This window comes from Botryllus schlosseri, chromosome 2 (assembly GCF_051294905.1).
Source record: "Botryllus schlosseri isolate E-star chromosome 2, Bs_hap1, whole genome shotgun sequence".
Taxonomy (NCBI): Eukaryota; Metazoa; Chordata; class Ascidiacea; order Stolidobranchia; family Styelidae; genus Botryllus; species Botryllus schlosseri.
Window position 1 is genome coordinate 35,201,458 of NC_137237.1, and position 12,867 is coordinate 35,214,324.

General features: G+C 40.4%; 2 protein-coding genes across 2 annotated transcripts in view; both read left to right on the plus strand.

The window, feature by feature from the left end:
* LOC145458756 (rhodopsin-like) overlaps positions 1-8,433 on the plus strand; it is a 321,540-nt gene extending 313,107 nt beyond the window's left edge. The window contains exons 8-9 of the mRNA XM_080337226.1: positions 216-378; positions 3,850-8,433. Coding sequence (XP_080193352.1) covers positions 216-378; positions 3,850-3,902 — 216 coding nt within the window. The 3' untranslated portion in view covers positions 3,903-8,433. The remainder of the gene's footprint in view (positions 1-215; positions 379-3,849) is intronic.
* Positions 7,628-12,381, plus strand: LOC145458673 (uncharacterized). Its single transcript, XM_080337119.1, has 7 exons — positions 7,628-8,816; positions 8,932-9,025; positions 10,016-10,174; positions 10,236-10,451; positions 10,519-10,645; positions 10,932-11,011; positions 11,814-12,381. The coding sequence occupies exons 3-7, from the start codon at positions 10,091-10,093 to the stop codon at positions 12,066-12,068; spliced, it is 762 nt and encodes a 253-aa protein (XP_080193245.1). The 5' UTR covers positions 7,628-8,816; positions 8,932-9,025; positions 10,016-10,090; the 3' UTR covers positions 12,069-12,381.
* The last annotated feature ends 486 nt before the right edge of the window (positions 12,382-12,867 follow it).

Consider the following 12,867-nt stretch of genomic DNA (forward strand, 5'->3'; position numbering starts at 1 on the left):
GTGTAGAATGGGTGTATATTCACATCCGCATATTAGGAGTGGTACACGGGTGGAAATACGCTCTATTCGAAAAGAGTTTACCTATTGGAAACCCATACCTCCATTTCGACCAGAGTAGCGAAGCTGACAATAATTTGACCACTTATGCGTCATTAATGCGCGACATGCCCAAATGTCGACACCCATTCTACTCGCCATTATCCTCACCATTACAGAGCCTTCGCACACCGCTGAACTACCTCATCTTAAACCTGTGCGTATCGAACCTACTCGGCACGACTGCGAGCGCGTGCTTGGTCATCCCGGTAAACGCGCTCGGGGAGCAGATTTTCGGAAATTTGGGTTGTATGATTTACGTTTTCACCTGTGGAATGTTAGGTGGGTGTTATCGATATATATATGGACAGATAAACCCTTAAGGCAGGGGACGCAAACTCAAAGCGGGTTGTGGTTCACTTTTCCAATTTCGCAATGGCCGCGGGGCGCAAGAATGCAATATTGAGAAAAAAGCAACAAGTTTAGCAACCACGTTTTTAAAACTTTACGCCAATACAGCGCTGTGCTCCTCAACATTGGCGACTGTAGTACATTTATAAAAGTAGTACAAATACAACAAGAAACATCGTGATAATCACTATCGTTTTATTTTGAAATAAGAGCTGCGCACGATACCTGACAACAGTTTTCATCGAATAAACACTATGGAATCAATATTGGGGCTGGCGAGATACGTTACTATAGCTGTATAGCAGAAAGACTGCCTCCTCCTAAAGCTTTATCATATGTGGGAAAGCCCTATACCGTTTTCTTTGCGTCTTGGTCTTGGCATTGTCTGGGTCATTAAACTTCGAGGCAATATGCCAATTGATATCGGCAGATCCTCCCTCGATGGCATGCCGTTGGCAGCGTCGAAGCCGTTTCAGCTAGTGAGGAATAATGATATTTGGCTCAGACGAATAGCTTATTTTGGGACAACAACAACAATTTTTTGGAACAAAAATAAAATTTCGTATTTCAAAATACTTTACTTGTCGTTCTTCCGAATTTCTAAATCAGCTGGCGGGTGACAAAATATGACCTCGCCGGCCGCGTGTGGGTGACTCCTGCCATAAGGAAATATTTAGTAGTAGCGATGCTACGCACGTTCGGTTCATGCTCGTCTTCGGTATGCTGACATCTTCAATTCCAAGGTTGGCATTTTCAATAAAACTCCCATAACTCATCTTACCCGGTGAATAAGTTGGTGAAATATTATAATTATACAATGATGGTAACATTTTTATAGAAAATTCTTGTACTTCAACTTAATACCGCTCCATGCACGTCGATGACAGAGAAAAAGAACATTAGACAAAAAAGTGAGCCCTAATTAGCAAAACACCCTAATATTCTCGAGAATTTTGCTTGCAATAGCACACCTGATTTTGGTTGTAAATGATAGAATTAGTTCCCTTCCGTCACGGCTATACGTGCTTTGCACATAAAATATATGCAACCGAAAATGATCGCTGCAACAATGAAAATTCAACGACTGTCCCCGGAATGTTATTTCGTGACGCGGAGTCGTTCTGTCGTGTGTCAGATATTTGTCAATCTGTACTGGCCCGCATTGTGTGTCAATAGTAGCGGTCTTCCGATCGGTAAATTCTCTAAATTACTTATTGCAAAAGTAATTGTCGATAATTTTGTATACCGCTCGCATCTTCTAGTCCGTGTAGCACCTGGCGTTACTGGCGAAATGCGTCACTCTCTTCAGCAATAACAATAATAATAATAACATGCAGTAAAACGATCTGTGTTTCAATTGGCATTGTGACGCCGTGCGTTGAAGTTCACACAAATCCACACATTTAGGTGGTTGCATCATTGCTACTTGGTAGCATTGAATACCTACGGACTATGTATGTTCAATGACTTTTCTCGACAACCAATAGCTGTCCAAATATTATTTTTCTATAATTTTATTGGTGTTCTACATCTTTGCTTTTCAAACTGTTGGATGATACGGACGTGCATGGAACAAAAATTACAGCGAGGATGAAAAACGTGGTGCTGATGAAATCGTGCATATATTTCGTAATTTTTCTGACGTGGAATGATCTAAATAAACTTAATAGCATATTTAGTAGGGATGGTGTGAACGTGAGGTTCACGTTCGCGTTCTGTGTGTGAACCTCGGGAATTTAGAGGTTCGCGTTCACAACAGAACCTTGGTAGGTTCTGCACTGTGAACCTTTCTCATATATTACAATTTTCACTTCAATATAACATCTTTGGTTCAAATTTATTTCATTTCAACTGCGGGCCACTCTATGCATGGCTCTGACAGCATTCAAAATCAACACTAAACGAGCACTTTGGCAATCGCAAAAGTTTTACTTGCTTTGTTACAAAAGTTTGCTCGAAATATCCAGCTTTCCGTTTGTGAATATTTAGTGACCCTCTGCTGTGAGCTAGACCCGCAATCACACAACATCACGAGCGACATACGTAGTCAGCAGCGAATGATGCTTATTCAACCAATCAATGAGATTGATATCGTTTTTGATGTAAAAATGTAGCAGGCGTCAATTTTGACTTCATATCTTTACTGCATCATTAATACCAAATCCGTGCGATTGAGGTGTTGGCTACGGCTATATAATTTGTCGATGGGGTAATATCGGTAGCAAGTATAGGATCCCATTTTACACTCTGCTCAATATCAATGTAGCAATACTCAGACGCCGAATAGGCCTACCTTGTCCGGTCTGGCCTAGACCGTTAAGGCGAAGGCTTTTATTCCCTGGTAAGTCTTCGTCGAAATTGTTGGCAAAGCGACGAAAGATATTGATTTTATGGGAGTATTATATCCTTTGATTGCCTTAGTTGATACTTTTAGCTACGTTTAAAACGCCAATATGTACTTCAGCATTGTGGCATTATGTGGCCCGAGTCATCGCTAGGTATCGCGTACATTAATATAGGCTATCACTTCATTGAAAGACAGGGTTAGAATTAGCAATATGACGTCACGTGACGTCATGAAGTTCACGTTCGCGTTCGCACAGAACCTTTTAAAAAGGTTCGCGTTCACACGAACCTGAACCTTTCAGAGGTTCACACCATCCCTAATATTTAGGTACAGTCAATCCCAAAGTTTTTCTTTGCGACACGAAGACTATAATTTTGGGTCGCGACGGCACCAGAGCGATATTTTAACATGCATGTAATACTTCTTTAATTTCCTGCAAAAAATACTTCTTCGCGTGATTTCGTGTGACATGAAGGTATGTCGTTTACGCCGACATGCGGATGTGCAAAGCGCGGTACCAGAATGATCGGTGATGATAAAACTTAAGCCATTATTGACCGTCGCTGGTGGGTCAAAACCTTCGATATTGATATGCCTAGTTGCCGAAATGGTTGCCACCGATGTATAGCGCCAGCCTTGCAATCCGAATAGACGGTAGGGTCTACACATGCAACCTTAGAGGAAAATGATGAACCCAATTTTTAGGGCGGAGATAATAAAGTTGGATTAGCAATGAAATCGATCATCCCGTTCGTCAGGATTTATCAACCCAGGATTAAGGAAATCGGTAGATCGCAGCGCATAAAGTTGGTGTTAATCTCATGATTTAACAAACCGGATTAAACTATCGATAACTGCGTACCGTTCCTACGCAAAAATATTTCCGATAATGACCTACCGATTGTCAACTAGGTAATGGCTTCACCAAACAATCAACGAATTAAGTACCCGCGATTGCAGAGCGATATCAATATTCTATAATCCGTTTCTTAGCTGTACGGTACTAATTTGACACGACTTTCGTTTGGCGATGATGATAATTGTTCCTATTACAGTGGCAGTATGGTTATCAGCAGGATGCTGTTTCATTCAACAAATCGACAACTGACAGCCTATTACGCGTTTTCGCATTATGATGTAACGGATAACGCCACTTGATTGAAAACTCGGGACATATCGATTAGACCAGTGGTTCTCAACCGCCGGTCCGCGGACCGGTGCCGGTCCGCGACGACATTCCTGCCGGTCCGGCAGGTATATTACAATTCTATACCATATTTTCAAGATGCAATGTTGAATGCTTGTCCATTGATAAAATAAATAAAACATCAGATTTTAAACTGATTCAGGATTTCGCGAGGTAAAAGTAGGGCTGGAAACATGTTCGATTTGACTTAAAGTTCAAGACGTGTGCTTTGACGACATCCGAGCGACAAGTACAGAACAGATACGAGCTGCCTCATCGCAAAACAGCACAGTTCGCGCAATTTTCGATTAATTCATTTTGTGCCAGACCGCAACCGTAGGGTTGTGGGTGAAAGATATTAGGGTTAGGGGATGGCAGATAATAGGGTTGCGTGACTGACGTATTTTAGGATTTCGCGTGAAGGATATGAGGATTAGATGTGATAAAATCCTCGAACTAACGTCCGAAACCCCCTACCCTAATATATTTTATCCCCCAACCCTAACATCCGTCATATGCCAACCCTAATATCTCCCACTCGCAACCCTAATATTGGGATGCCCTGACCAAAACCATAACCCTAACCCACTTCCAACCCTAATCTCCAGCACCCACAACTCAAATCCCATTCCAATACCAAACAAGAAAAAAAAATTTTCCGTTTATAAATCTTGACCTCGGGGGTATACTGAAGAAGCGCCAAAATTTTCGCTATGGGCGCGATTAAGCTACATGAACTCTCTACGTACACCGAGTAGAATGAATGTGCTCGCAAGTACAGGTACAGTACAGGTACAGTACATCCACCCAACTGCGGGGTCAGGGGCCGAAGCCCCCGGAAACTTGGCTTATCGCACTGTGGAGGCCCAAGACTACCGTTTTTGGGGGTGGATTGACGAAGTGCTTTTGCGGCCCGGATTTACGGATGACCGGTATAGCTGCTGTAAGGTGTTTTCTTGCGACACGCATTGTATTCGTATTTGCCAGAGTAGCCTGCGTATGGTGGCAGTGGGCAATGAGCAAGCCGTAGCTCGACAGGGTGCTTGGTTAGACTCCGAAACGCTTCTTCTCGCGATATTGTCAAAGATATAAATATTATTCGAGTTGGCGTGATCGGTTTAACCCACGGCCTTTGGCGCGAAAGACTGCAAACGACTATCGGCGGTAGCACGTTTATCTGGACAAGGCAATTTTAACGCGACTAAGCAGACTCACTACCATAAAATCACATGGATGTGATCATGAAGATAATTAATTACGATCAAACCCTCAAAATGTCACTTTCTAGCATCATAAAATTGCAAAAAACGGTTGCATACTTTACATTTGGGCTTCATTTCAATTTTGAAAGTTCACCGGTCCTCCAGGCATTTTTTGAAATTTTACCGGTCCGCGAGGTGAAAAAGATTGAGAACCACTGGATTAGACGACTAACCATCGCGCGTAACCTTTTCCAACTTCTTGGCGTCGCGATTAGCAGTATTTATTCACGCGATTAGCATTTTTCCGGATCAGCCAACTTCATTATCTCCGCCTAAAATGCGACCCGATTAGCAGTGTACAATCACATAATTAGCATTCTCCCGGATCAGCTAACTTTATTATCTCGGCTCTTAATAATGCCCTTCATTTATGTTCCCTTGAGCTGCTATTGGCTTGCAGTTAATCATTTTCGGTAGGTTATAGTGCGGATGATGTTTTTTGCATAAAAAGTACGCATAGTGCTCAAAAAGGACTGTTCTATCTCATGCTATCCAACGATTGTTTACGGTGGCGAAAAACAATTTTTGCTCGCCGTGGTCTCAATCTCATTTTTATTGCAGAAAATCACATCTCCCAAGCCCACCACAGAAATTTTATGTAGTCTTTAATTGCGAACCGTTACTTTAACTCGTTTGTGCGCGCACGAACTTATGAATTTTTGTGTCATGAAAGCATGGGAAAGCTATAAATTATTTTCGGAGTTTTAATTTGGGATGTATATCTAGTGAATCAGTGGCTAATATCGAGTAATAAGATTTAAATCATTTTGCGCAACGCTGAATCACATATTCGCCATTTTTAGTGTTGAAGCGATTATATGCTAAGTAAGTTGAGTTGAAGCCTTTTCTAGTTTTATGCGTGCCAAGACAATGTGCCTCTTGGGTCGTAAATTGACACCCTGTGTTTATGCCAATGCATGCATGTCGGCGCTATAGGGTTGTAAATGTAAATTGATCGTACAAGGTAATAGAAACGTGAAATAGTAAATAGCAATATCATACGAAGATCTTGGATGAAAGGACGATTCGAGATTCAGATGAGTTATACTTATTCTCTCATCCAATTTCGTCACTCATCACCAATTCGATCTGGTATGGATTGACGCTATAAACTTTGTCTTACCAGCATACCAAACTAAACCATCCAAAATATTTATAGGGGTCGCAAATCTATGGACGATTACGGTGCTGTCCATTGCACATTATATCGTCATATGCAAGTCGAGGCATTTCTCTCTTCGGCGACGTCACGTGATCTCAGGTGAGCAGCATAACATCGATTACGTAACCATGAAGACTATAGATTATCGATATAAACCATTGGAAGTAGTGTGCAACTGGGTAAGTTGATTCCAGTAAACATGATTGTTGCATTTCGAGTCCCTGTCGCTGACCTCAAGATAGCATGATGACTCGGGTAAGCTGCACTGGTGTATAGCCTACTGTGTTGAGTTCTGCTTTTGTAGCGGCCTTCGGAAAGTAAATAGGTCATATTAGCAAAGTGACAATCGATTACTTCGTCTTCGGGATGCTGTCAAGAATCATAAGTCATGCAAATAAACTTGGCGTTGTTCCAATTCCTAAAAATAGCACAATTAAACCAGAAGTATATACTGCATTTTTCGAAAGTAGGTGACTCCCCTACTAAGCAAGCCAACTTGCTGTCACTCGGAAGTTGAAATAGCTGTTATGTTGAGAAATTCGTGACGAGCCGATTGACAATTTTCAGTTTCAGATATAAATCCTCTCTACACTGTAAATCTAAAAGGTGGAAAAAATGGTAGGAAAATGGAGGAAGATACTTTTCCTCCTTTTATCCACCGTATCTCCACCACATATGGAGGAATTTAGAGGGTGGAAAGAGGGAGGAATCAATAGTCTACCCTATTTGGTGGAAAACAATTATTGACATGGTGGAAATCAGAAATGACTGTTCGCAAACTGTCGTATTGCCTAATTAAAACATGACAGTCGATACTGGCTTCTAGTTAATAACGTCATCAAACATGAATTTCGAGTCGAGTGTTGTTTTTTCACTCAATATAAAGTCACAGTCGCGTGCGTTTGGGAATATTGATAAAATTTTAAACATTTTTTGTTCAAGTGGTTAAACCAGTAAAGGGATTAGTAAATTTGAAAATATCTGAATATTAATAATGGATTGTGATGATTATTTCAATGTCCTTCACGACTGTAGCATATCCAAAACCTTTAACGTATATTATTATTGCCAACATTCTCACCAATGAACCGTGACCGGCGCTAATTCAGCATCCGGGACTCTGGCAATTTCGAATGTACGCGATGCGCGCTCTCCGCCGTCAGTCAGTCATTCAGTCGACAGAAAAAGATATTTATATTCATTGATTTTGAGTTAATCACAATTATGAGTATTGTTGATTTTAGTTCATAAGTTATGCCATCTGTTTAATCGATTTCGTATTAAGTACCGGTATCGCTCGTGACTAAAAATACAATGAACTTGCCATAAGCAGTTAGCAGTACCTGAGAGATGAGAATGATGCATCTGATGACCCGATACTGTTTTTCTGCTGATATCTTGTTTGGTGGGAAGGTAATTCAAGTAAGCCAACTGGTGATTATAATGCAAGAAATAATCTAGGAAGAGTACATTTTTATATTCATGCATACCATAGGTATAGAGCTATTGGGTATTCAAACTGGTTCTGTATTTATAGTTTTACCATCATGCAGTAGCTGCATATTTACAATTTGGATTTTCATTGTTTGAATGAAAGGAACTCTTCTGATATCTTTCTGGCGTCACAATTTTCTTTTCTAGACAAATTCACAGTCACATTGTGGAAAACTCTGAAGTGAAATATTTGCTTTACTCCGACGATGAAAAATCATTTGTACCTTTAGATGCCTACGCAGTCGATGACCACCATCATGTCCGTTTAGATCACTTGGTGTGAGATGTAATTGAAAACTAATTGTAATTTGTAATTTCAGTCCTAAATAATTATGAGACTTTTAGTTACATTCAATACCAACAACAAGATCATTAATGTGTGCACAAAAGAGGATATACCATCATCTGTTGCACTGAAATTTGATTTGGCGCCGGAACTCTTGAATATTCAGTGTTATGATACGGAGTTTACTGATTGGGTTGATCTGTCTGATGCTGATGTAAAAGACAATGATCGGATTAGAGTCCTTGTTACGGGTGAGTTTAGGCTTGACTTCAATTATCAATTTTTTCACCTCTATACCCAATTTTCCAAGAAAAAGTACAAAGCGTTTGCGACAGCTGCATCGCTAACGACTCCCTAACTGTGGATTCATCTGAACGTGATGTGATGGATGATTCAGTTGAATCATTACTGGATTCATCTGAATCTATTGTGACGAATGATCCAGTTGAATCATCACTTTCACGTTCATACCAACGATGGCCTGTGGTCTACAACATCCCAACTTTTCCTCAATACTTGGTGCAACGCATCAAACACCTAGTACCTGGTAGCGCTGGCAATATTGTAATTCCATCAAGACTGAGAAAAGAGATCAGGACAATTCTCTTTCAAGATCTTTTACAATATACTTAGTAAGTATAATTCTATTCTATTCAATTCATCCATCGTATTTTGTTTTGAAACTCGTGCATGCATTTCGTTAGTTTGGATAGATATCAGGTAACTATATGCCGATCTATCTAACAGGTACCCCACTGCGCGTCAGTATCAAGAAGTATGCTCGGCATTATTAAGAAACTATCCAGTTTTGAAAGACAATAACGAAAAAAATTCCAGCTATGTAAGTCAGCTGCATGTACCTGTAGTCCTGGGCAAATATCCATAGTAAACTGTCCTCGCCCATTACAGGTGAATTCCGGACTAATGTATGTTTTCATATCAGCGTATTATACGCACCAATATCGACGGCCGCCAACACATACTAATTGAATTACGTGTTGACGCCCAAACAAATTTCTGCACATTGCCCATGCCTGATATAATCTATTCTTGTTGACGATTTTTGGCGTATGATAAGCTTGCCTAAGAGTCCGGAAACGCTTTCAATTAGCGAGTCACTGATGTCTGGTGAACAATTAAATACGCGCTGGTATTACGCAGCCTCGGCGACAGTTTTCGCTAATCAAAATGTCCGAACCTGCGCCACCTCGTAACCTCGTAAGTCGGCGCCTATGGTCTCTTTTGTCATGACTATACCTGTACACTGTACGCTGCTTCAATGTATTTCTGAAGGCAATAACCACAATTCCAGAATATAACTACAAGATAAGCCGAGTCCAAGTCGTTACGTTCAATGTTAGGTTTTCAGTTCAATCCACTTTTTGTCAATTCTGCTAAAGTGATTGGCTCCCATCCAGAATACAGTAATTTTCCTCAGTCTTAACAGTTTCTGGCCCTATTTTGCCAAGTATCAGGACTCATACTCGAAATAACTATTCTTCGAAGTTGCAATGAAAAATTGATTCGAGTCGAGTCATTTAACGTATTTTTTTTCAAAAAAGAATTAAGTCAAGTCGAGTCACCCAAAAATCGCGACTTGAGTCCATGCAATGAAACCACCTCAAAACAGCCCTCAAAGTCTGAAAATCGGCATTGTTCCCAACAATCGCTCAACAAAATTGACCATTGTTATGTTCATTGTGTCGTGGCACTGCCACTGTTGAAACAATGCCGATTTTCAGACTTTGCGGGCTGTTTAGGTTTTTTTTCTTGGTTTTGGTATTAGTGCCCTCTACAGAGTCGAGTGTAACAATAATTGCAATTTCTTCAGGGCTCGTGGCATATTGCCTTAAAGCAGAAGTTCAATGAATATCGAAGACCGTTACAAGCTAAATTGGTGAATCAGATGAAGCAGAAGTATGGTACAAAACGAAGGAATGTTATTGAGGAAGAAGAAACCAGCAGCTCAAGATGCAAAAGAGCCAGGGTTGTAAGTCCAGTTAATTTTTATCTTGGTTTTGAGATGAGCTAGTTAAATTCTAATTTTTCAGGATAATTTCTGTCCGGATCTTGTCGGAGCACAGCAACACAGCATTGATAATCACATAAAAGATATACAACAAGAAGTTCAAAAGAGGGAGCCAAACCAAGTCACGCTCCTAGACCGAATGAAGAGGACCCACCAACACCGCAGAAATCAGGTTTTAGAAGGGGCTCAGTTATCGGAGATACTCCTGACCTATCCATCACTATGGGATGCTCAATGGGTAAGTACAGTAGTCTATAGTATGAATTGTCATTGCTACAGGTGTATCATATTTTATGTATATTAAGATGTTGAAAGAGGCTGAAACCTTGATTGGGTTTGATATTTTGAAGCACACAACACAGAGCTGCTACAATATAGCTCAAGGCAAGATAAAGTGGCCTAAAGTTCCCGAGACTATTCAAGGATTACTTGGTGAGAATATTATTTCATGAAATTGTGTGGCATTGCAAATTTTCCGCTAACAACTTTTTTCGAATGAACTCAAGTGCAGTGGCTCTCTAACTTCTGCCGTTGCGAGGCAATTGTAGAAACTTGTTTGACTTGCGCCGCACCAATAATCGTGGCTTTCACAATAACATTGTCTCGTACCAGCCGGTTACAGTTGGATTCATTTCCGAAAATTATACGCGTTCAAAATAAATATCGGAACACTAGAAGTAATCATCGATGGTTCTAATAACCTGCGTCTGCTTTATAGGTGATGGAGTGGTGGATTGGCGTGTTGGTATACCATCCATGTTTGGAGAAGGATATGACAATTTTCTTCATATTGGAGAGGTAAGCTGTTCGTAGATAGATGATGTATTATGTATAATACACGTTGTTAAAACTAAACAGTTAGTTAGTTGATGGTAAACTAACTAAGGTTTTTTTTATTTGATTTTGAAAATTCAGTAGTTGTAGTTCTAGTTCAGTGGTTCTCAACCGGGGGTCCAGAAAAGTCATTTTTTGCACGCTCCCGTGGGGTCCGTAACGGTCCAAAAGGGGTCCGAGAAGACAAAAAGGTTGATAACCACTGTTGTAGTTGCTGATTTTGAAAATTCAGTAGTTGTAGTTCTAGTCTGGTTTCTACCTCGACATCTCATCCGTGTAAGCGGTGTCTTACAAAATTCCTAGAAGTGGCCCGTGCTACAAGTCGGCAAATACGGAATGAAAAATAAATAATTCCGGCCCGGTGTAAATGACCATAGTGGTAGACCAGTGTTTCATAACCGAGTCACGAGTCAATTCATATTTCTGATATGCCCCAACAACTTCTACCAATAGAAAGTGTCAAAATTGCTCAATTAAATAGTTTCATAGACCTGGTACAGGCGTCGCATAGCTTTAGTAATGGATTGGAGCTCATGAGATTGAAATATATACTTCATCGTGACTGAAATATATACTTCATTGCGACCAAAGCAGACTGACTTGACAAGATTATTTTTAAAAGTGTAAATCAAATGAGCAACACTATGTGACACAAAGTCATGTTAATAACTTGTGCATTGGTAATATAAATTGTCCCATGTACTAAACCTATCTCGATATCATAATGATCTGAAGTCCGAAGATTTCATAGTAATATATCTTTCAGGTTTCTATCTCTCCATATCCAACGATGGTCTACAATTTGCAATGGAGCCTGCACTTGGATGGACTCATCTTCTCAAAAAACATTGAAAGTTTTGATGAAGCACTTGCTCTTCTGATCGCAGCTCATTGGATATTTAACATCAAGTTTCAGAAGACTATCAAGCACACCCTCACCTTCATTTCGTCATACCTGCTAAAGCTGCCTGGCGTAGAGCTGACAAATTCCGTTGTGAGGACTACCAATATGTTGCCATAAACAATGGAACTGTCATCATAGTTATGTAGGGTTACCATACGGAGGTTCGAGCGGGTCATTCGGAAGTTGATTGTAAGTGCCTACTTTTAATTTTAGTCAACACCACTAAATTTAAGTGAAAAGATGGTAATTCTGGAGTCATCACTCCCATTCAACACCAAAAGTTTTCCAGCAAAAAATAGCAAAATCTGCTGTCATTCTTGATCAACTAACTTTCCTGCATTGGTAAAATTGTCCTCATTTTTCGATTCTGTAATATGGTAACCCTATAGTAATGACTGTTCGAATACGCCTAATAAAATGCATGAAATGCCATACTTGTATGTTTTTAATTGGATTTGTATTCTGCAGTATTGCATAAAGCAAAGATGTGTGGCAGCTGACAGCTAGGTTGGGGTGGAAGGTATGTCCCCCATATAGGGTGGGGGGTATTACCCCATATAGGGCGGAAGGTAGTCCCCCATATAGGGTGGAGGGTATTCCTCCATATAGGGTGGAAGGTAATCCTCATATAGGGGGACGGTATTCCCCCATATAGGGTGGAAAGTATTTCCACCATGATGGGGGGTGGAGTTGCATTCCACCAGAAATGGTCAGAATGGTGAACCAGTTTTAATGTAGGAAATCTCCACCTTTTAGATTTACAGTGTATAAGATTCAATTTAACTATAGTGCAGTGATTTGTTAGTAAATTGTCATCACAACCAAATAATTATTCTCGTGGCAATACAAACATGTCTGTGAGAGGCCAAGACGGACGTATTCAGGTATAGGGGCTCCGACTCCCTCTTCAAAATCC

Excerpts from the sequence above, each read along its gene's own strand:
- LOC145458673 (XM_080337119.1), top strand. The coding sequence starts at position 10,091 with ATGAAGCAGAAGTATGGTACAAAACGAAGGAATGTTATTGAGGAAGAA. Across the intron at positions 10,175-10,235 it reads GATGCAAAAGAGCCAGGGTT|GATAATTTCTGTCCGGATCT; the intron begins GTAAGTCCAGTT and ends CTAATTTTTCAG. Across the intron at positions 11,012-11,813 it reads ATTTTCTTCATATTGGAGAG|GTTTCTATCTCTCCATATCC; the intron begins GTAAGCTGTTCG and ends TATATCTTTCAG.